Genomic DNA, 24183 nt, shown 5'->3' with positions numbered 1-24183 from the left:
TTAAACCAGCCATGCAAGGAAATTTAGATTTAATACTGAAAAATAGGGCTAACACTTGAGGCCAATAGATGAACCTCATGTAGATGGATATTTACACAGATATAACCAGATTTAGGTTACCTTTGTTTCACCAATGAAAAAATGGTTAGAATGAGAGTCTTGATTTGCGAGTAATGTTTTCTCAACTTAGATTTTAAAATAAATTTAATTATCAGGTCCTGAACTGAAATTTTAGGTTTGATATAAAATAAGAGAAGTCAAACCAAATTCCAGTAATTTGAAATGAGCATTATTGAAACAATTAGGGACAAACTGGCAAACCATAGATTTTTCCAAAGCATATTATGCAATTGTGTCCCATATGAGCATGTCTTATTGTCCAGCATCTTCCCCAGAACCATGTTGTCTCCAGAAGTGGAAAAGCAAGTGGCATGGTCATAATCATGTGTGTGTGTGTGTTAGGTGTCATCATTTTTTAATTATGATGAACCTATAAAATAATTAATTTATTATTTTGCATTCCAAGACCATAGGACCATACAAACTGTAAGACACATCATAAAATATTACTTAAATTAATAATACCATCCAAAATGTTTAGGCGTTAGCAGCTGTTCTCAGGTTTTACAAATGGAGGACCATGGCTTCCTTCATTGAGTCAACTCATTAATGCTGGATCTTCCTCATTTTCTGCTGCAACTTTTCCTAGCCTTATGACCTTTTATATTGCCTCTCGTCATCTCATAGTATAACCAAAGGACAATAGGATCAATGTAAGCATTTTAACTTCTAGGAAGAGTTCGGGCTTGATTTGATCTAGATCCGACTTATTTGTCCTTTTGGCAGTTCATGTAATTTGTAAAACTCTTTTATAAATCCACATTTCAAGGGAATCAACTTTCTTTCCTGTTAGCTTTCTTCACTGTCCAACTTTCACATAGTAATGGGGAATACTATGTCATGAATGATACTGATTTTGCTCACTAGCAACATATCTTTCCCCTTAAGGGTCTATTTGTGACTGCCCTTTCCAGTCTCAATTGCCTTCTGAGTTCTTGATTGCAGTCTGTCTTTTGGTTGATAATTGAAATTCATCTTTCTGGTTTCTGGGTTGGCACACATAGGTCTGTTTTCTAAATCTCTTTAGAAAATTCGAGTGCTCAGCCCCTCTCCTAAGGGGTCAGCTCCTTCCCACCCATCCAATATGTGATGGGACAGGGCAAGTGCTGCTTCCCTCAGTCCTTTCTTTGGTGCTGTGGAGACTGGACATCTTCTCTCTCTTCCGATCCTTGCAGGTTTTTCTCTTGTAATTTCCCCTAGTATTATCTCTTCACTTTTTCCCCTAGTATTATCTCTTCACTTTTTTCCATCCCACAAAAGGGGGAATTGGGAGGAAGATTAATATAATACTCAAAATTCATCAAATGCTGCCTAAAAATGGCTCCATGGGAGAACCATGACCACTGTTTCCAATGTCTGGGTCTTGGCCTACTCTATTTGCAAGCAGTTCACCCCAAAAGCTTGCATGGACTGGGCTTCCATGTAGAAATTCACCCTTTGGGAGAAGATCACTCAATGAATGTAAGTTACAAGTGCAACCCTGTTATCTTGAACAATTTCAATTTCTTTTTTTTCGACCTGAAAGTTTTATAATTCCTCAGTAGGCATTATTTCTATCTTCTTGATATTCAGCTGTAATTTTGGTTTGGTATTTTCTACTTTAACCTTCATCAGGAGTCATTTCAGGTCTTTTTCTGCCAGTTAACACTGTGTCATCTACATACATCAAATCGTTTATGTTCCTACTACTACTGATCTGTTCCACATAATATATTTCTAGTAAGGCCTTGGAGGAGGAGCATATTTCAGGGCTTAAGTGCCACTCGGTGTTTAACGCCCACTCAGGGCGGTTGTCTGACCCCCTGAGTGCCTCCTCCTCCAACTGGCTTGCCTGTCTGTCCAGCAGCCAGCCAATCACCTTCTGTCCCCACCCCTGACCACCCCTCCTCCTTCCACTTCCCTCCAAGGCTCAGAGGCTGCAGATCTCTGCTGTGTGAGAGCTGCCCCTGCTGGTGAATTCCTTGCCCAGTGCCTCCAGCCTGCAGCCTTTCCAAGTCATAGGGGGAAGGAGAGGCCATCCACAGAGTTCTTCCATCCCCCCAATCTAGCACCTGTTGTATTCCTGAATGCCCTATTATTCATATTTTCTGTTGCATATCTGCCTGTTTGAGCAATGACACTGCTTCCTCTTGATTTAGGGTTTGTGATTGCAGCTACCATTAATTGCCACCTCTTCTTAATATTGTTTGCATACAAACAAAGCTAACAAAAGTAGTAACTGCCATACTTAAACAGGCCTATAAGAAGATGGAGGTACACAGTAGTAGTAAACTGGCAAAGGAAGTTTTAGGGAAAGTGTTTCAAAACTGTATAGCAACAATCACAAATGTGTCCAGATTTTAAATGGCTTTATATTACATTAAATAATTGTAATGCTGCTTGCATTTTTCTGTCAATGAGATATTGAAATTAAAAGGAACACTTGATGGATTTTAGTTTACTAATAGTGGAAGTTAGTAATAATGTGATAAAAATGTTCAATTTCTGTGAGGAGTTAAATGAAAATCATTCACCACTATTGGTTCATTTTGTAAGTGGAAATCAATGAAATTCCTTTAACAACAGTGTGAAATCAATTGTAAATTAGCACAGAATTCATGGTCTGTATTGTAAATTATTGTATGCTTGACATTAATTGGTAAAGTTTCCATATTCTGGGATTCATTTCCTTGTAACACATCTCTGGGTAATTCCTGATCCATTTCTAATGCCTCTTAGAGTGATCTGTTTTTCATGTCCATAACTGCCTCCATTTGTTCTTATGCAAATAATCTAAATCAAACAAATGGATAACAAGTTGCTGTAATCAGAAAGTTTGACAAACAGTAACCTTAGAGTTTTAGGAGATGTCCGGATTTAGATTTATATCCCTACCTGTGTTTGTTGAAGCAATCGATCCATTATGAAACACTTGAATAGGTCAATTTCAGACAAGAAGTACAAATCAGATCATATCTGGCAAGTAATTGATTCAGGTTTGATTTAGATGTGTGGTTTCTGTAGCTTCTAAAAAGGCAGTCTAGGTTCTTCTTATGCTGGCCAGCATCTTCTTTTTCTCCTTATTTTCTGAGGGCTACCCTGCTACAATTGAAAAACATGATAAGACCTCTTCATGGTACTACCTCATGTTGCACATACTTTAACATTTCTGTGTTTGAGCTGATGTTCTCTTTTTTCAGTAATTACAGAAATAGAAGTTCCTGTGTCTTGCTGTGTTAATATAACAATATGGAAAATTTCATTATATGTATTAGCTTTCCAATTAAAACACTGAGACTAGACCTTCTCCTGGCACCTAGACTACCCCCCTATTAGCAATGAAGAAGAAGATTGGCTCAATAGGCTATAGAAGAAGGAGGAGGAGGAGGAGGGGAGGAGGAGGAGGAGGAGGAGGAGGAGTTGGTCCTTATATGCCAGTTTTCTCTACCCGAAGGAGTCTCAAAGCATCTTACATTCTCCTTCCCTTTCCTCTCCCCACAACAGACACCCTGTGAGGGAGGTGAGGCTGAGAGACCCCTGATATCACTGCTCAGTCAGAACAGCTTTATCAGTGCTGTGGGGAGCCCAAGGTCACCCAGCTGGTTGTATGTGGCGGAGCATGGAATCAAACCTAGCATGCCAGATTAGAAATCAACACTCCTAACCACTACGCCAAGCTGGCTGAACATGCCACTGGCTCCAGCCTTTGGGTTGCTGACCTGGCTCCCTGCAGTCTGCCACTAATCAATTAGATAAAGTACATCACCATCAGTTTACCAAGAAGTGCCTTTAAGAGACTAAGGCTGGCTGTTGTGGCCAGGCCAGACCAGGGAGGCTATCAAACAATAGAGGGAGAGATGTAGGAGGAAATGGAAGGATGTTGAGCTTGCACTCATAGAAACATGGCCCATAGAAATGGCCAAACAGCAGGTCAGGGAGAAGGCTCCAGGTTCTCTATAGGTTTTTAATATTAAAATATTTCTAAGGGACTGCCTTTCCCAGTATGTTCCCTGAAGAGTGTTCTGTTGTGCAGATACCAGCTTGCTGCTGACCCTTGGCCCCATTGATTGGCCTCAATCAGAGCCAGGGTCTTTTTGGTTTTGTTTCCTGTCTGGTGGAACAAACTGCTGGTAGAGATATGGCCCTGATGGAACTATCAAAGTTCACATGGTCTGTAAAATGATGCTGTTCTACCAGATCTATAGTTGAGGCCAGGATGATTTCAAAATGACTTCAAAGCCTGAGCTACAACAGTTTTAGCTTGAGTTTTAGACAGATTTGCCTTGGGATATGGTGAATTGCAACAAGTGGATTTGACACTTTTTATCTCATGTGCTATCAGTGAGCAAGCAGGGACAACAGCATTTGGAGGGGGAAATGCATGACAGTCCCACCAGCATTGCTCCGCTCTTGCACTCTCCCCATTTCCTGACCAAATTTGTCCTATGTGGACCAATGCTTACACGTATCCACACACTTATGAACCGGCTAATAAGAAAAATATTACAAAATTACACAGGCACACAAAATGCACATTCAGACATTTTGGTGTTAATGAAATACATTTAAAGACATGTTCTCATAAAAGGGCACATGTATATAGTGGGAGCGAGTGACAGCAACCTGCGAGACATATCTATTTTTTTTTCTGGTTGGGTGGCAATGAACAGGTGGGGGAGGATTTCATGTTGGAGACCTCTTGTCATTCGCTGGGCATAAGTGCTATGTGTATATATTCTGTGCTTGGTGCACACAATGCTTTTTTTCTCACTTTATTGGCTGTGGCAACCTGTGCACTGAGATAAGTGCCCCCACATGTGATTTTTAAAAATGTATCCAGCGTCTGGACCAATTGCAGCTGTTGTCCAATCAATCATGCCAGCCCTCTTGCCCATGAGCCCCTATGGGGGGGCAAGAAGGATCATTGGGAGTGTCCTTGATGACTCCCTCCAGCCTTCCTTTGACCTCCCTTCCCTGCCATTAAAGCTATGTAAAACAATGGTGACTAGATGACCCAGGAGGTCCCTTCCAACTCTTATTATATGATTCTATGATTCTAAGAGAATCACATACTTCACACAGGCTACACCAGCTTATTTTTCTTTTTTTAGAAGGCATATAGGTAATCTCTTATCTCCACCAAGACTGTCTATAGAGGAATTTATCTATGGCATCTCTAACCCTCTGTCCCTCCCTATAAATCATCTTGTAGTTTGATCTGTGATTGGCTTCTCCTCATCCATGACCATTGTGTCCCACTCCTCATTGTGCATTGATATCTTGTGCCGCTTCTCCTAGCAAATGTTGTGGAGGATCATACGTGCAATGTCCACTAGGGTAACATTGTTCAGGAGCACATGAAGCTGCACAAGAAGGCACCTCCAGTGTGCCTTAAGTCTACCAAAGGCACGCTCCACCAAATTCCTTGTGTGGGCGTGCCTCATATTGTAGTAGCTCTACTGGTCAGTGTGTGGCCACTTGTAGTGGGTCATGAACCACTTCCTCAGGGGGTATGCCCCATCAGCCAAGATCAGGGCCAGCACCTGAACTCTCTCTATTGTTACTATTGGGCTCCCTGGGACAAGACCCCCCATGTCCATGGTCGTGCGCAGGTGGGACTCCAGAAAGATAAAGGCATTGTGTCTTTGGCCAATTCAGCCAGCCTCCGCATCTATAAACCATCCAGTGTGGTCTATGGTCCCTTGCAGGAGCATGGAGCAGAAGGACTTTCTGTTGCCATACTCTCTTATGCTCCTGTTCAGGGCACATTTGGGGATGTGGCAACCATCCACAATGCCAATGCAATTGGAGAATCACAAGCAGTCGAAACCATCCATGTTCTGTGAGAGACAAAGACACAAAATATACCCTTTAGTCAAAAACAACCCCCTGCTCTTATCCTAAGTGAAACTGCTCTTATCCTAAGTGACTTGTGATTGGATCTTTCCAACAGTTTTGAAGGAAAAATTAGCTGCTATTGTGGAACACAGGTGACTGATAAAAGCTCTATTCTAATTCCAGCCAAAATCATGTGGTGGATGAAAAAAGAACAAAGATAAAATATAGGGGCTCTGCCCATGTCTTCACTTGATGAGGTTGGGGAACTTCCTGGAGCTTCATTGGTCAATCTCTGGGATTGCACAGTTCCCATGTTCCTAAGGTATATGTCCTTTATGAATTGTCCCTTGTAACCTGATAGCTCAGGCATTGCCTGATTTCTCCATGACTTAAAATGGAGACACCTTCACGAGTAGTTTCATCTGTGTTCAGGACTAGGGCAAAAAGCAAAGAAAAGTTTTTTTGTGTGAGTTACATAGCTGTTTATTGGAAATGCTTCTTTACATCCAACAAGGAAGTCAAAGCTTGGGAAGATGGATACAAGGTGAGGGTCACAGGTCCGCATTACAGTCTGCAGGGCCTGTGAAACAGAGCTCTTCTGCCAAGCCTTTGGCTGGGGCCAGTGAACCATTAACATCTATTGGGCCTCGATCAGAACTTCCCATCAGAAATGCCCAGAGGAGAACTTCCAGGCTGTGATGGAATTAATCAATTGACCAGACCGCTTATAACTATAGTTTTAAATGTTTTATTATTGTATATGGAAAACTGTAATTTTAATGAAGGTATTTTTATTAGTGATATATTTTTGTACTTGTTTTGATTATGATGTTCATTTCTCTGAGCTGTCAAAATACAGGAGGGTGGTATATAAATTCAATTAATAATAAATTAATAATAATTAATAATGAAAGAAAATCCATAGAACAAAATGAGATCAATAACCATTAGCTAACAGTGCTAACCATTTTTAATGCACAAAGTTATGGCAATGCTGCCTGTTCCTCAGTGCTTCAGACTTTCTGATTCTAATTCCTTATTTAATGCAAATGATAAATAGAATAAATATTAAGTAACTACTGGTTTCCTTTCTTTTATAGGTTTAAGAGCTTTTACGGCATACCCATTTCTCCTCAGTGCATGCACTGTTGTTGGCTGTACAAACAGTTCCCAGGTCACTTTGCTTACAGCACAACTGCCACCGGATCATGTTGAGGCACCAATCCTGACAGTTTTGGATTCTGTAACAATCTATATACAGTTAAGTGTGGACTTTGTCATTCTCCATTAATTCCAGAGTAGGACAATCTGGAAAATGAGTTTTTCCCCCTACTTTGGGCATCAGTAGGGTTAACTTGCAGATTATGCTAAGAAGGGCTTCCCAGGACTGTCAGTTTGGCCAGTTTGGCCACAAAGCAGGAGGCTGATAGAATTTTATAACAGACCCTCTACAATTGAATCATTTTTTCTGTTTTCTAGGTAGTAGTGTATGCTGTACGGAGGTCACTTAGTTTTTAAATTAATAGAATTAAACGCAGGAAAAAATCTGTGGCCTTTGTTTTGTTTCTTCTTAAAATCAAAGAAGTGCTACCATACATTTTGTGGCTTAAAGACTGATCAAAATGCATGTCAGATTGTTGTAGTGGTTAAGAGCTGTGGCTTCTGATCTGGTATGATTCCCCACTCCTGCACATGCAGCCAGCTGGGTGACTTTGTGTTAGTCACAGTCCTGTTACAGCTGTTCTCACAGAGCAGTTTCTCTCAGAGCTCCCTCAGCCCCACTTACCACATAGAATGTGTAAGCCACTTGGAGACTCCTTCAGGTAGTGAAAAGCGGGGTATAAAACCAGCTCTTCTTCTTCTAAAAGAGAAGACAAAGTGTTTCAGAAAGTGCACTGCACATTCCTCAAAAAATCGGCAGCCTTCAGTGGCTCGCTGTGTTTTGAGGACAGTCACTTTTCTTTTCTGCTGATGTAGCCTTTGGCTTGCCTGCAGATGACTCATGCTCATGGAACTGTTTCTGTGAATGGAATGTCACTTTTTGAATGGATTCAACTCTATGGTTTGGCTCTAATCCTATTGAAGTGCATGGCTTCTCTACATTCTAGCACCAATTCCACTAGAAATAATTTTGGGCTTGTGAATTTATGTAGTTTGTGGTGACGGTATGCAGCACTCTGCCTGTCTGAGGATCCTTAATCCTGGGCTAAAGGGAACTGTTTTGTTTGTTTTTGTAGTTTTGGTGTAACTTTGTTTCAATAGCTCTGTTCCTGAAGACAACCTTCTGTCCCAGTCTTCTTTTTTTTCTCTTTTGTTTACCTAATAGAATTGTGAGGATATGTTAGCGAAGATCCTAGTGTTCTAGAAGTGATCCATTGTCAATTGCAATTGGAATTTTGTTAAGAGCTGGGGAGGGTATTTGTGTATTCTGGGTTCACTCTGTGAGTCTTGAGAAGCTCCTCCCCTTGGTTTCATCTGCCTTATGACCCTGCCTAATGACTGATCCCAGTAATACTGTCTCATAAGCCAAATTCCCATTTATATAGAGGCCACAAATATTGTATTGGATATGCAAAAATCCTAGTGAGTTCAATCAGGGATAGAGTTTGTGACATAAAATTAAATTTATTATGATTAAATGCATAGAAGTGATTAGTTTAGTGGCTCTGTGAACCTTTGATTATCACTTGCCAACCTAATTTCCATTTTGTCTTTATGCAATCAGTATAACCTACATATGGCCATAGTCTCAGTGCGAAGCTTGGCACACGAAAAATATGCTTATGATAACATCCGCATGTAGCTTTTTCTTTAAAGATACTGTCACAATCATTTGCGTCTCAAGAATAAAAATTATATTTAAGGAGATTTTTTTGCCTATTTATGTATTACTTGGTCCTAGATGTTTTAGTGACCAGATGGATTTCATGTTTTAAATATTTACCATCAGGTTTCTGTCTGTGTTTTATTTTTTTTCCCACACTTGTGTGAGTTACTTTTTTTTCAATAGAACAACGTGTTGCTTTTGTTTCCAGATGGAAGGAGCCGGAGGACTTAAATGGAATTCTACAAGGCTACATTCTGTACATTGCTAACCAAGAGAAAAATGTTACAGTTTGGAATCCAATCTATAACAGCACAGATCTTTCTAGAAACCATACCATACGACATCTTTCCCCAGCTACTGAATACCTCATTAAACTAGCAGTAAGTTGCAAAATAATAATGATGATTAAACAACTGAAAAGAATTCTGTGCATAATATCCTATTTATATTTCCTTTTGATCATGGTGAAATATGTTAACATGTTTGTAACACTAAATTTGCTCACAATAGTTTTACAGGAAGAGATTAACACATTTTTAAAATGTGTAGGTATGGACAAAGTTCTCAGTTCCCGAAAATTCATGATTAGGTCACAGAAACTGGAATGATTTTCTGGAAAACAGACGTGGAAAACAGATAGCTGATTTGCAGTTTTGTCACAGCTGGCAATGTAGGCATACGATTGAGCCTGTTTTGGGGAGGGGGAGTTCGGTCAGTTCATCAGGCTTCCCCAGGTTAGGGCTTTCATAAGACGCAGAAGGTCTGCAAGTGGGACTGACCCAGCTGGGGAGGCAAAGAGTCTCACAGTGCCAGATGTCCCAGAGTGGGACCAAAGGAAGTTTATGCCCCCTTCAGCACCCCAGTTGGATACTTCCCTTGGGTCGGAACCCAGTGGCAAGGGGACCCCACATTCTTGACAGGGGACTGGGACAGGCTCCTCAGGGCACTGCTGCAGTCTAGGTTCTCGTAGTGAGTTGACCACAAATGCAGGCTCCTTCTTCCATGCTGGGCCAATACTCTTAATAGAGCTGTGGCCTTGTTTAAGCCAATTCAAGATGTACATGTTCTCTTTGAGCCCGATTCCTTTCTGCGAGTCAAAACCAAACCACCTAATAGCTTCATATCCAATATAGAGATACCCAATATAGAGATAATATCATCATATTATGGTTTTGTTCCAGTCAAAAACGACAGCAAAAAATACAAAACATTAAAATATAAAAAACAAAAATAAGAAAAAAATTGATTTAGAAGGAAACTATACTATATGAAACTATTTTATATTTGTCTGAAATATTTGTTTCCAATCCTTGTAATTAAATTTAGAATTCAATTATATTTTCCAATTCTTTTTAATTATCTGCAACAGGATTTGCTTTAGTCTTCTGCAACAGAATCTGATTTACTAATATCCTGTATATTTTAGTAATTAATTTCCGCTCTTCCTTATCTATACTTTGAATTAGCTCTTCAAATTCAGTTAATGATCTGTTTATTTGATCTTTAAGCTCTTTTTGGAGTAAACTTAAAAACTGACATTTCTACAGCAATTTTGTCCCGTCAGGAATTCTTCCTTCAGTCCAGAAATCACTGCTATTTTGTGTTAATGTGCAACAAGGAATAACCCGTGCCGCCGGTTGACGGAGGGCGGGCTGGATGTGGACACAACTGCCTTCTGGTCAATGCAGCAAGCGTGCTGCGCTTATGCAGCACGCACAGTGTAAAGAGGCAGGCGGGACTATAAAGGTGCCTCACACATGGGTCTCGGCCTCTTTGCCTGGCACGCCATGGAGCAGCTTCCCTCCCTCTTACCCTATGTGATATGTAAACAGCCGTTTCACTGTGTCTGAGTTGGATGTTTCATGGTTAATATTTTGTTGCAGCTGTGGATTTTTCATGGGATGGAGCCTGTTGGCAGGGAGTCTGGTGGGTGATCGGACTCCCTGGAGTTCCGGGTCTCCATTGGAGGCGGCATGTAAATGAGTGCCGCTTACTCTACTGGGAGGCCAGGGGCTCCTTGCCAGGCAGCCTGGGGGGGCAGCCAAAGCAGGTGGGCACCTGGTAGCTCCCCCCACATAGGTCGCCTCCTGTAGGGTGGACTTCAGTAGGCAAGGGGAATGGCGCGGATCCCCAGGGCGCCTCGGGAAGCCGCAAGTTTTGGTAGTCCACTGACTGCTAGGTCAGGCTCCCTCTCCCATGCTGTGCCAACTTTCCTGTGAGGTGATAAAGCTGTGGCCATGTTAATAGCCAATAACTGTGTGTTGTGTCTTATTCCAGTCAAAAATGCCCTCCTGCAAGTCAATTAAAGTTATCTGATTAAGAAAATTTTGTTAGCACCATAAACCATAATTTCTAAGTAAAAGAAATTTTGGATGGTATAGATTGGGAATCAGTGAGGAAAATCCCCAGGTATAATACCCCTTTCCATTTCTTCCATATCAAATTTGGGCTATCAAATGTTGACAAGTTAAATAAACTTTATTACCATACTAGCAGTAGAGCCCGCTGTCAAAAAAATACAGCGGGCCCTAGGGGAGGGTTTCCTTCCCCTCCCCCCATGTAGCAAAACGTTCCCCAGGCCCTGGGGCTTGGGGAGCGTTTTAAGGCGGTGTGCAGGTTTTAAAACGCTCCCCAAGCCCCGGGGAAGGTGATCCACGGCTACAATGGTTCAGTTCTTTTGCTCCAGCTGAAAATTTAAAAAAAATGAAACTCAGAGCCCTCAGATAAAGATGCAGAGTAATATGCATAGAGGAACAAGTGCAAACAACTTCCTTTCTCCTCTTCATTGTTACATGCTACATGCAGCTAGCTGGGTGACCTTGGGCTACTCAGAGTTGTTCTTGCAAAGCAGTTCTCTTAGAGCTCTCTCAGCTCTGCCTACCTCACAGGGTGAATGTTGTGGGGAAAGGAAAGGTTTTTATAATGCATTTTGGGACTCCTTCCTCAACTCTGTAGATGTTGGTAGGCAACTTCACCTGGTTTTCTAATTGTCATTTCAGTTATCCTGAACTCTTCACAAAACTACAATTGAAAAGGGGCATTTATTTGCAAACTAGCAGCACTTAAAATGTCTTTTAAATGTCATTGCTATTCTTTTGTTCAGTCATTTTCTTTTCTTTTTTGATTACTGAACAGTTTAAGTTTCATGGTGCATCTGAAAATATCTTGAATATAAACATGAGATTGTCCCTGTTTGTTTTAAACACTCTCATCATTTTATAGTAATACCTATATAAGGATAAATGCTTTGATAAATGCCATAGAAAAATATTCTGCTCTTGATTATGAATACATTTACATTTATGTGTAGACACTCGGTATGCATTCATTTTGCTCAACATGCTCTTGAATGCTCTAAATATTATACCACATTATGCCACAAAAAGATTGTCTCCCCTTTAAGTAACAATAAAGGTCTGACTAGAGCCCACCAAAGCAAGGGCATTTCAAATAATTAAGAATTACTTGGGATCCATATGGATAAAATTTGTCCTTTATATATTTCTGTACAGTAAATTGCATAGTATTGTGTACAATTTAGGGCTGCGCATTAGGAGCAAAATTCACATTCAGAATCAGAAGGCTTTGAATTCAGAATTCAGAAAATCAGGAATTCTGAATATTCAGAATGCCATTTAAGTCAGTAAGAATAGCCACACACACAAAGAGGTAAACTACTTTTTACAGCTCGATTTGAGTCCAGTACCACCTGTGTATACTGGGATTGTTTTGTCCAGAGAACTTGTATGTATTTTGTATGTATGTTTTGTCTTTTTATTTTTTATTTTGAATAAAAACCCAATGCACCTAGCTGCATTTATTTCAAGATTTCTCTTGAAGGAACAATCCTGGTATATGTAGGGGGAGAATCCCAGTTACTCTTTCTTGGTTTGCCTCCTTTAAAGCTAATTTCCCTCAACTAATTAGGAGACCACCTATTTGGATGATAGCAGCCCTGTGGGACTCAGTTACTTTCATCTCTACACCAGCAGTCAACATTGTCTTCACCCTGAGGCACACATCTGATGTCAACAATAACCCTTGGATATACGAGTCAAGCATCTTACCTGTTCCTGGACACTATCTCTGGTCTCCAGCTATAGGAATGCATCTTTGCCCTCACACTAGCACCAACAAATTGAAGCACTGAGTGCTTCATTTTCTTAGTTTTCTCCAGTAGACCCCATCTGATGCTGTGGAGAACTGCGGAGAGCTTGGTGGGATCTGCGAGGGTGTTGGTTCAGACTGATCCCACCCCTCCCTAAGCCATCCCAGGGAGAGAGTTGTCTCTGTGGAATCAGCTGTTTGTCATGCTGTGTGAGGTAGTGGTGGTTCAAATGCCCTCCTTTAACTAGGAGAATTTCTAAAACTAATTCTGCAGTTGGAAATGCACACACCATTTTGCTGAATTTAATTAATTACTTTAATTGTATCTTTTCTGTTTCCACATATATGCACAGTCATTGGAAATGGCAAAAAAGAGGAATATATATGTGTGCTTATATATAGGATTACATCAGCAATATTTCATGCGCTGTTCTATTAATTTGCACATGATTAGTGTGCACATGCATAGCAATGTAGTAGGGGAAAAGACATAAATGTAAGCTATTTCAAACTGTGCATTAACAGTGCTAAGAAATAAAAATGGTACAGCGGAGGTTTCCTGATGTATCACTTCCACTTAAGCAAGACCAGCTTAATTTTGAACCACAAAATCATGGCAGATATTCACAAGATAATTTCAAAGCCATTTGTAGATAGATTTGAAGTGTAGAGTACAACTGATTCCTTCTGTTGTCGTTTGAAATTATATAGTTTATCACCTTGAGTACTGGGAAAGACTGATTGCAAATATTTTAAATACATAAATAAACTCATGTACAAAAATGTACCAGGAAATCTAAAAATTACTAAAAACAATTTCACAATGTATTTGAATTTGTACAATCTACTAGTCAAAGGTGCTGGATAGCTGTTTCATAATAATTCAAAGTAAGAAAACTCTGTAATGAAGTTGAATTTGCTAGTAACGAAAATTAAAATTATCCAACCTTATTAGCAGATAGTAATTATTCAGTATTGTTATAGATAAAAATTACTTTTTAATTACATTTCTATACTGGTTTTCAAAACCTGCCAGTGAATAACGTCTATTTAGCATTTTTTAAAAACCTGTAACCATTGACGTTTTTTCTTTAAAAAGGCACATGGTATTCTCTGTCTGACAATTTCTTAGCACACATTTAAGAACTGTGATTAAATTGTGTTTATGCAAATGATATGTATGTAACATATGCACAATTATTATTTTTAGCCATCATATTGAAAGTAATGGAATCCATACTATCAGCATCACTGTTGTAATTTATACAAGGGAATCATGGTATGGTCTGTGTGTATTTCCTCTTATGAGATTAATCCTTCTCATGCCACTGGTTGGACTATTTAGAACTTTTTTGTCATCTGAATTTGTGCAGGTACAATCAAATATTACAACTGTACAGAGACATGCTGGTATAAGAAAGTATTGTTGACTGATCTTTGTGGCTCTGTTCTACTAACGGTGGTACATTAGTTTCATGCAAAACCCTTTACCTAACACCAGAGGAAGGTTGTTGCACCTCTAGAAAACACTATTATCAGAATCCACAGGATTCAGCACCTAGTTATCAACATTAACACACGAGAATATACACGAAACCTACCTGAGTGTCCGGTTGCTGGTCTTCATCCTTTGTTTTCTTCAATTTTTACCCTGCCATTGTTGCTGACTTTTCAAATATTGTAATGCTTATTTTGTGACATCTGGTTTTAATGAGGAGTTTTTAAGTTCTTTTGTGTTGTCTTTCTATGGTTCTCATTGGCAACCATCTCAAAAGACCATCTCAAATGGTTAAGAGGAAGGAAAGGTTCCCCTCTAAATAAATAATGAGCTGACTAGGCTAGAATACTGTGGAACCTGGGGTAGCAGGAAAGAAGTTCAAAGCCACCAAGGCATTAAGCAGAATGATTTGCAGAGCCCCACTCCTTGAACTTATTTGCATGGGATTTAAAAGGTCAGCAGTCAGGCTTGGAATCACCACAGTCTCACTGAATGTCTTTTCATTGTCAAATCTCTTTCTACTTGTTCCCCCTCAAATTCCATGTCTGGTGGTGCCTGTGAGACTCCCTGGGCTCCCACCCTTAAAACTATAGTATAATGGAACCATTCAGGTAAGTGCCATCTATCTTATCCATTTGGTGCCTCTTAATAATTGTGAAACAGCCTCAGGGGACGAATGGTCCGGCCTCTCCAGGGCCAATCAAGGTGCAGCAAGCTGCACCCTAATTTCCCTGCCCCTACACCTCCTGCCCTCCCTCACCAAGCCCTCACCCCTTGCCTCACAAACGTGCCTGGCTATTAGAGCCAGGCACGTCTGTGACTCCGCCGCTCCACTTACAGGGCCTCAGGTAAAAGAACTGGCTGCGGGGGGGGGGGAGAGAAGGGGTGCTTCCCAAAGGCCTGGAAAGCACCCCCGGGACCCCCAGGAGGTGTTCCCTCTCCCCTACCCCCCCTCGCCCTGGAAAGCAGCTGGGACACTGACGGGGAGGACATTTTCAAAGCCCATTCTTATGAATGGCTTTGAAGCTAGTAAGAGAATAATATAGTAATCCTCACATTTATTGTAGACTAGTAATCAAGCCCATTGCAGTTCTAAATGCAATGGGCGCTAGCAGTGAGTGTGGGTTTGGGGGGGGGGAATACCTGCAGTCTTTGGAGGGGGTTTGAAAGGGGAGAAGGGGGAAGGGTAAGGGACACACTCTCAGCCACCCACCCACCCCCTCTCTCAGAACCCCCCCCCCGAGAAGCGGCGCCGTGGTCCTCCCTCCCAAGGCCAGTCAGAACCCCAGGTCCACTTACCAACCTTGCGCTGGTCCTGGTTGCTCTCTGCTGGTCTTCGGCCATCGCAGTCGTAGATGCTGCGAAGCCGCTCCGGCGGCCGGGGGAAGGCGGGCCGGGCCACCCCCCCACCCGAGGCTCTCTGGAGCCTTCCCCTGGCCGCCGGAGCGGCTTCGCAGTGTCTACAACGCTGCGAAGCCGCTCCAGCGGCCGGGAGAAGGCGAGCCGGGCCACCCCCCCACCTGAGGCTCTCCCTGGAGCCTTCCCCTGGTCTGACGCTGCTTCAGGTCAGCGGCAAAGGAGCAACTGCGAGCCGCGCTGCGCGTGGCTCGCAGTTGCTGGCGGCGGGAATCAGAGGGACCAATCGGCAGGCGCTTCGCCTGCTTTTGAGTCTGAAATCTGATCTATGGGATAAGCAGTCAGAGAAGGATTTTTACATTGGGTTTCCTTCCCCCCATTTTTGTCCTTTTTGTGTTCATAGACAATGAGTAATGTGTGATTTTTTCTTTAATGTCCCATTGATGTGCAACTATGAAACCTCATAAATGAGAGATCCCTCTTGCAGCTGTGTATATACATACATACATATATACCTACCTACCTACTACATACATACATACATACATACACTTCACAATTTCTACACTTTATTTTATATCTTTTTCACTTATGCAGACAACATATGAATGTGCCTGTAAGTTAAAGGTAAACACCCAGTCCCTAAGAGAATATGCCAGTATTTAAGCACAAGAAACAAACAAAAAGGCTCTGAAACCCACAACCTAACATTTTCCAGCCTCATTTCTTTACACCATAATCCGTTAGCAAAAGCCCTCGTGCTGCCTGCTTGACTTCTGTGGCAAATCCTTTTTCTCTGATTCCTGGATCTCTTTTGAGAAGAAAGAACGGCAGCAGGGTGAGATGTGCTCTCTGGGGAGACTGGCCCCTAGCAAAGAAGCTTCTTCCCTGTCATAATTCTATTGGCTTTGGGTAATGGGAAATCATTTTCCTCCACCTTAAACGAAGGTCCTGTGAAGTGATTGTGTTGGTATTGTTTTAGATCTTAAAATATAAAATCAATATAAAATCTTTACAAATTCCCGTTGATTGCTGGCTCTTTTGATTTGGCATCTCATGAGGAAACATATCCCCTGCTTTATTGCTCTGTCCTTTTTTTAAAGGCCTGCACTGGTGGTGGCTGTACGATAAGTGAAACTGCCTCAGCAATAACCACTGAGAGTTCACCAGAAGGTGTTTCTGCTCCTGAAGTCCAGTCCTATTCCTCTGACTCCTTTAACATCTCATGGACTAAGCCAGAGTACCCAAATGGTAAGTGAACTCTTTTAGCCTCAAGTTAAAAAGATGATTAGTAAAGGTAAATTAATATTCTAAATGGCAGCTTATATGTGGTGCTTAATTTTTAATGATCATTTTAGCGCATAAAATACCTGAGATAGTATCATTGTCTGTAGCTGGGAGATTGAAGTTTCTGCCTGGCTTTGCTGTTTTGGTAGCTCAAAAGTGCTCCCTTTTGATGGTTCTCATGTACTGCATTCGTTTGCTTAATGCTTTCTGGAACAAGGGAACTGGAGAATTGTCTTTGACACTACAACAGTGAATTCCCTAATAAAGCCATGCTTTTCTAAACATCTTTGTTTCTGTTTTTGTCTCAGAGATATTAATTTGCCACAAATGTCTACTTTTAAAAATTTCTTGGTATGTAGATGAGTATGATTAGGAATTATAGCTCTGCCTGTTAAGTGTCCACTGCTTGTCATTTCAGTATAGCATCAGAGAGGCAGTGTGGCACAGTGGATGGAGTGCTGGACAGAATGTCACAGGGCCTCGAAGTTGCAGAGAGGAGCATCCTTTCTTCTGTCAATTTATTTGAAATATTTATACTCAGCTTTCAGCCTAAAAGAAATCTTCAAAAGTAGCTTCAGGAGTCAAATCGGCCACTGCTTTTCTTTTTTTTAACTGACTCAGCAGTCAAATATGCAACTTTTAATAACAAGTAAAGTGTGGCAGTGGAAAAATGAAATATTTCCCGAAGTTGGGCAGAAGCATAGGATGAGGTTTTGAAAGTTGTCTTGGCAAACCATATTTGCCATGTATTACATGTTGTTTCTCCTACTTTTTTTAAAAAAATGTTTTTTTAAATATAAAAGTGTAGCACCTGAATTTTGCAGTGTCTACCTGTATTCTTAGATTTGCAACAGAAAATGAAACTCAAAGTAATCAGTCAGGTAGTGCAAATTATTTTTACTATGTCTTTGATAGTCTGTCAGCTAAAAATAACAGATATTCTAATCTGTGAAGTTAATTTAAGTTTGTTACTAGTCTGCCTGCTGCTTTCAAATGACATTGCACTGCTGATTATTTCAGAATAATTTATTTTAAGAAGACATATTTATGATCAGACTTGCATCTCCTTTATATTTGACTGTAATGGTTTGTATTGTTATGTATACATTTTTATGTGGAGACAAATCTTTAAAAGAATCTGTATCTGACTTCCATATTCTATACTCTATAGACATTAATACATTTCAAATATGATTTTTTCTTCACATGAACTGTATTTTGCCAAATTAATCCATTTATGCTATTTTAGTTATTGTAATATTTTATTTATGAGGGGCAAAAAAATACAACGGGCGCTGGAGCTTAGCAGTGGGAAGAGGAAGGGGAGGAGTTGTCCAGTCTGTAAGAGCATGGGGTTGAGTGTGTGTGTTGTGTGGGAGGTTGTGTTGGCATGGTGGCAAATGAGGCCATGGGTGTGGAGATATAGGTGTCAAGAACCTGTGGTTTGGAATGTTCGTTGATTGTGGGAGAGGACTGACCTTTGGGAATTTTGGCATAGTGGTTACAGATGAGCTTTCCAGAGCCATGTCCTCAGATATGTGAAGGGAAAATCAGACTGGAGACTCTTCTTAGGGGAAGATTACATGGCAACCAATTCCTCCCAGTTCTGCGTCATTTCCCTTCTTGTGTGAATTAGGCCACAGACACCAAAATGCCCCTCTGCCCTAATACACACGGGGTAATCACAGTACACAGGTGTCCACCCTGATCCTTCTTTTCCATTTTTTCACTGTTGATAAAATGTTATGTGCCCACATGCTTCTTTCATGGTTGCTCCTTAGAAGAAGAATGGATTTTTGCACCCTGTTGCAGCCAGTTTTGTCTGCAGAATAACGCTGTGGAGTGGCCTCAAATCTGCAGAGAGTTGCAGAGAAGAAAGACACATGGCTTGGCTGTGTATAACCACCGTCCAGAGCAGTATTTTAAGTGAGAAGGGGCTTTTCTGTGGCTTCCCTGTCAGCCAACTGTTTGGCAAAAGATTCCCATCCTCAAAAGGAATGCGCTCAGGCTCCCCTGCATTGCTGTTGGAAATACTTCCCTCCCCTCAGTCAGGGCCTGTCAGAGACTCCTTCGCAGCAGGCCTGAAGGGAGGGGAAAGGAGTGCACTCATTAGCCTCCTGCTAGCTCTGTCGGGGTACTGAGGCAAAGTTACAGTTGGACATGACAGTTAGGACAGCCTTGAGGCGAAAAGGGCTGGTGCAAACTGTCCAAACGTCTGTTCTCATCCCCTTGCAGCCCTACTGACCTCCTCTCCCTGCGGTGTTCAGGGGCAGACTGGCAGCAATGTCTCCAGATTGCCCCTGGCTGGGCTGACTGGATGGAATTTTGGTCTGTCCTGGTGAGGGGTCAGTCAGAAGGTAAAGGTAAAGGTATCCCCTATGCAAGCACCGGGTCATGTCTGACCCTTGGGATGATGCCCTCTAGTGTTTTCATGGCAGACTCAATACGGGGTGGTTTGCCAGTGCCTTCCCCAGTCATTACCGTTTACCCCCCAGCAAGCTGGGTACTCATTTTGCCGACCTCGGAAGGATGGAAGGCTGAGTCAACCTTGGGATTGAACTCCCAGCCTCATGGGCAGAGCTTCAAACTGCGTGTCTGCTGCTGTATTGCTCTGCGCCACAAAAGGTTCTTACAGGTTACTGGATGGGTAACCTGGATTAAAGTGGGGAATTTACTTATTTGAGCTCTTTATTATTCAGATACACTAGGAGTTCCATGGCCATCTGATTACTAGAGTAGTAGGAGTTTTTAAAAATATTTTAGGAGTACTAGCAGTGGTCATTTAGTCCATTAGACATCCACCTAGTTTAACAAGTATGCTTAATAAATAAATACTTCTTAGTAGTTTGAAGAAAGTAACATTGAATAAGTTGTGAGAGTTTGCTTCAATAAGAAATGCTTATTTAATATGCAGGAGAGAGCATAAATTTTGTAAACAAGATAAAACAATATTTTATATAAACTTAATACATCTTAGTTAACATAAGAAATTGGACTTTTATGATTAACTCAGTTACAGAAGTTATATACTAAGGTTCTGTTTAGACATAAAGCAAAACCACTTTTGATTCAATTAACTGTGGTTAGTGTGATCATCTGATTGCAGTCCGCTATCCATGGTCAGTTAGTCTGTCAAATCATACATCTGAAAATCGGTTTGAAATTAGCCTTAACAATGCTTTTATATGATGTATTTTTCCTGGCTTGCTTATAGTTTATTTACCCAAACACCCCAACTATAGAGATACCTGGCTATAGTAAAGGAGGTGAAACTAGCAATTATAGCAAGGTACAAATGGAATGACTGCCTGTGAGCTAATCTTAGCTTCACATCGTTAAAATAAGCCTAAATTTGAACAAAGCCACTAAGAAACTGGGTAGAAATCAAAGCCATCCTTTTGTCCATGTTAATGAAGTACACAGTGAAATCCACACTGAAAACATATCTTGGCCTAAAGAAAATCTGAATGCAATATATAATTTATGAATTCAAAAGACTAGAAAAGTCAAACTGAAAATAAGGTGTGTTTAGGTTGTGTCTCCAGACCACAGATTCTGGGAACCAGCATTGTCTTCCTTTTGCCACTCTCAGGATTGTTGAAACACAATGCAGAAAGCTATCCTTATCTATTCAGGCTTCCCAGACTCCTATGAGATTCAAATACTTACGTTTATGTGACTTGCAGAGTTGTGTTCCAAGATCCTTGGAAGAACATTTGGTTATTTTGGCTCGTGGACTGGAAGAAGTTGGGAAAGGCAGCCAAGATGGCAGCTAGAGACAATGACCACCACTGGCTCTCACATATATATTAGCATAGTGGGGCAGAAAGAGATAGTTCACCCCAAAAGGGAATGGTTCTGAAATTTATTATTTTTTCCACCTTAAACATAATATAAGTAAGAGATGTCTAGGCTTATATTTGTGGGTAGGAGTTCATTTCGGGTGACACACACATACTCACTCAGGTGTGTATTAGGCTATCAAGATGCAGGAGCAGAAAGTAGTTATGTGGCACCTGTCCCCTTAGAAACGAAGGCAATCCAGCCTACTCAAGCACAAACGTTTAGAGAATTATACTTAAATCAAACTCATTAATACATTTCATTTCTAACTTTGTGTGAGTGGATAATGGCAATTCTTTGATTTTATTATGGTAGCAGTCATTTTACATGAGTAACTTTTCTATAATCTGTTCAACCACAGAGTGCTGAAACAATACATTCACATTAGGGTAGATCTACTTTATTTGCGTCTAGAGAGCAGAAAATCTACATGTCAATTGCCAAAGAAATTTCCCCAAGGTTTTTGGTGGGAGAGATATTAGTTGTATGGTACATTTATAAAATGCCTTTAAAAGTTAATTCCAGAAAAGGAAAACATGTGAAGAAAACAGAAAATCCACAAAGCTATGTAGGTTTAGGACAATCATTATGTGTGTCTCGATTGTACTTTAGCTTTGTAGGGTGGTCCCACAAGGGGAAAATGCTGTAATAAATATTCCAGCAGTAGTAGATGGGGATTAGACTTGCTTCAAAAGGGATAACCTTGCCCAAGGAGGCATTGTCTTGATTCTGCTTTGTAAAACTGCACGTAGTTGTGTGGGAGGAGAACTCATAGCCTTAAAGCAGGAGAAAAATAAAATTAAAAGGCATTCCTGTTATCCTGCCTTTCCTCCAAGGAATTTAGGGCAGTGTACATGGCTTTGGCCTTCACCCTTTTATTCTCACAACAACCCATTGAAACAATTTATGGTAGGGACACCTGGACAGCTTCAGGCTGTGAGATTTGGTTCTGGAATTTCTTAGTCGAATACTCTACCACTACCCCATATTACAGTAAAAATTGGGAGCTATTGGTGCTAGAAGAAACAGATGCCTCCAACTTTTATCAACTTTAACAAGAAGGGCACACTTCTGTACTTTAGAGCCTTATCCTAAGTATCATTACGGGTGGGCATGAACAGAAAAATTCCTGTTATGGACTTGGGACAGTCCCAAACTAAACCTTGAACTTGAACAAAAATACCCCAAAGTGGCTAGTTTGGACTGCCTTTCTCCTGGCTGTGGCAAGCTGTATCTGGGAGAAAGGGGGAGGATCACTCAGGAAGGCTTTCGCTTTCCCCCATTTTGCTTCCCTCCATTTCAAAGTGGAAGGGAGCAAAATGGATGGATTTAAATAAGTGGCAGCCATTTAAACAGAATAGCTTCAGGGGTCAAATATGAGTTGTTAGGTTTAAATGGCTGCAATCCATTTAACCTGTCCATTTCAATGCCTCCTGATTGCAAGAAAAGGGAAGAGAAATAGACTGCTGAAATGTATCACAACCATTTCAGCGTAAGAGCATGTCTCACATGGGAGCCATTCCACCAACTGGCTTTTCTTCCTCTGCTTAGAAGTGAGGGAGGGAATGAAATCAATTGGTGAAACGACTCACTGGTATTTCAGCCTAATAGCAGGGTGGGTTTTCCTAACTGCTATTAGGCTGAAGCCATTCTGTACTTTATAGCCTTATCCTAAGCATCATTAACCTTTAGGGATGGGCATGAACAGAAAAACTCCAGATCAAGGTTTGGAGCAGTCCTGAACCAAACCCTGAATTGAACAAAAATGCCCCAAATCAGTCAGTTTAGACTGCCATGTAAGCCATTTCAACCATCTCTTTTGCTTCCACTGGCAGGAAGGGGAAACAAAATAGATGGCTTAAATGGTTTGCAGTTATTAAAATTAACAGCTGATAGGTGCACCACCAAACTGACCTGGATAAAAGTCTGGAAAATGTTCAGGAAATGTTCGACCTTATCTGAACATTAGTTTGGGAGCTATGAACTGAACCAAGTTCAGCTTAAGAGGCTGGAATAGGCTGCCGAAGGAGGTGGTGAGGTCCCCCTCACTGGCAGTCTTCAAGCAAAGGTTGGATACACACTTTTCTTGGATGCTTTAGGATGCTTTGGGCTGATCCTGCATTGAGCAGGGGGTTGGACTAGATGGCCTGTATGGCCCCTTCCAACTCTATGATTCTATGATTAATTTTGGTTCATGAACCCGTTCATGCCTGTCCCTAGCAGGCATGCTTGATTCCATATAAATCAAAAGACTTATGCATACTTATCCTTATCCATTGTTCCTCTTAATATTTGTGAAACAGCCCGGGGGTGGAGAGTGTGCTGGCTGTCCAAGATGGAATAGGACCAATCAGGTTGCAGCCAGCAAAGCTGGCCACAACCTGATTGGCCCTCCCTCTCCAGCTCCCGCCCTCCTTCCCTGGACGCTAGCCACTTTACTCTCAGACGCCTGAGAGAGAAACACAGAGAGCCCTGCCAAACTGCAAATGACCCCTGATTACTTGCTATGGCTCCTGCTGCGAGGGAGAGAAAGAGACAGACAGAGGCAAACTGCAAACGACCCTTGCAGCTCTTGCTGAGAGAGAGAGAGAGACAGAGAGAGAGAGAGAGAGAGAGAGAGAGAGAGAGATCTGTGCCTGTTGGTGTCCCCTGGGTCCTAGCGCCCATTGCATTCCTGGTTGCAATGGGCTTTCTTGCTAGATGTTTCAGTTATAGGGAGGTGGGAGCCAGTGTGGTATAGTGACTGGACTGTCAGACTAGGATATGGGAGAGCCTGCTTTGAATTACTACTCTATGTCTAAGGTTGCTGGGTATCATTCAGTCAGTTGCCCTCTCTCAGCCTAACCTACCTCACAGGGTGGCTGCTGTAAAGTGGAGGATAATGTTGAAAGTCACTTAGGTTGCCCTATCGTGGAAAGAGCTGGTATGTAACTCCCTAAATAAACAAGCATTAGCTTAGTGAATGAAAGTGATACTTGTCTTCCACAGAATTACAGTCTTCCACAGAATTGTGTGTGTGTGTAGGACTGCATTTTCACCCCGTTATAAAAATGCATTTTGAGTGAAAGACAAAGGCTGGCTCTCTGCCCCAGCAGCATTTTCTCAAGAGGCTCTTGTGGTCTTTTCCAACCAGCCTGAAAAACTGATACTAGAGAGCCTCTTAGAACGATCAAAAGGTAAACATTCCTTTCAGATGGAGAAGTGAATTATTGTATCACTTAGAACAAAAGTGAACCTTCCAGGTATAATGCAAATTCAGGTATAATTGAACAGGCAGTCTAAGATGATCCTGACATTTCTTTGGGGTCGTAAAGGTAAGGCTGTTTTG

At 41.3% G+C, this 24183-nt stretch overlaps 1 protein-coding gene across 1 annotated transcript in view; it reads left to right on the top strand.

Moving 5' to 3' along the window:
- The window catches only part of USH2A (usherin), a 684687-nt gene that overhangs the window by 337583 nt on the left and 322921 nt on the right, over nucleotides 1–24183 (top strand). The window contains exons 34-36 of the mRNA XM_077339259.1: nucleotides 7038–7197; nucleotides 8973–9144; nucleotides 16829–16976. Coding sequence (XP_077195374.1) covers nucleotides 7038–7197; nucleotides 8973–9144; nucleotides 16829–16976 — 480 coding nt within the window. The remainder of the gene's footprint in view (nucleotides 1–7037; nucleotides 7198–8972; nucleotides 9145–16828; nucleotides 16977–24183) is intronic.

Source organism: Paroedura picta, chromosome 1 (genome assembly GCF_049243985.1).
Source record: "Paroedura picta isolate Pp20150507F chromosome 1, Ppicta_v3.0, whole genome shotgun sequence".
In the NCBI taxonomy this organism is placed as follows: domain Eukaryota; kingdom Metazoa; phylum Chordata; class Lepidosauria; order Squamata; family Gekkonidae; genus Paroedura; species Paroedura picta.
This window is presented reverse-complemented; position numbering and strand designations above follow the sequence as displayed.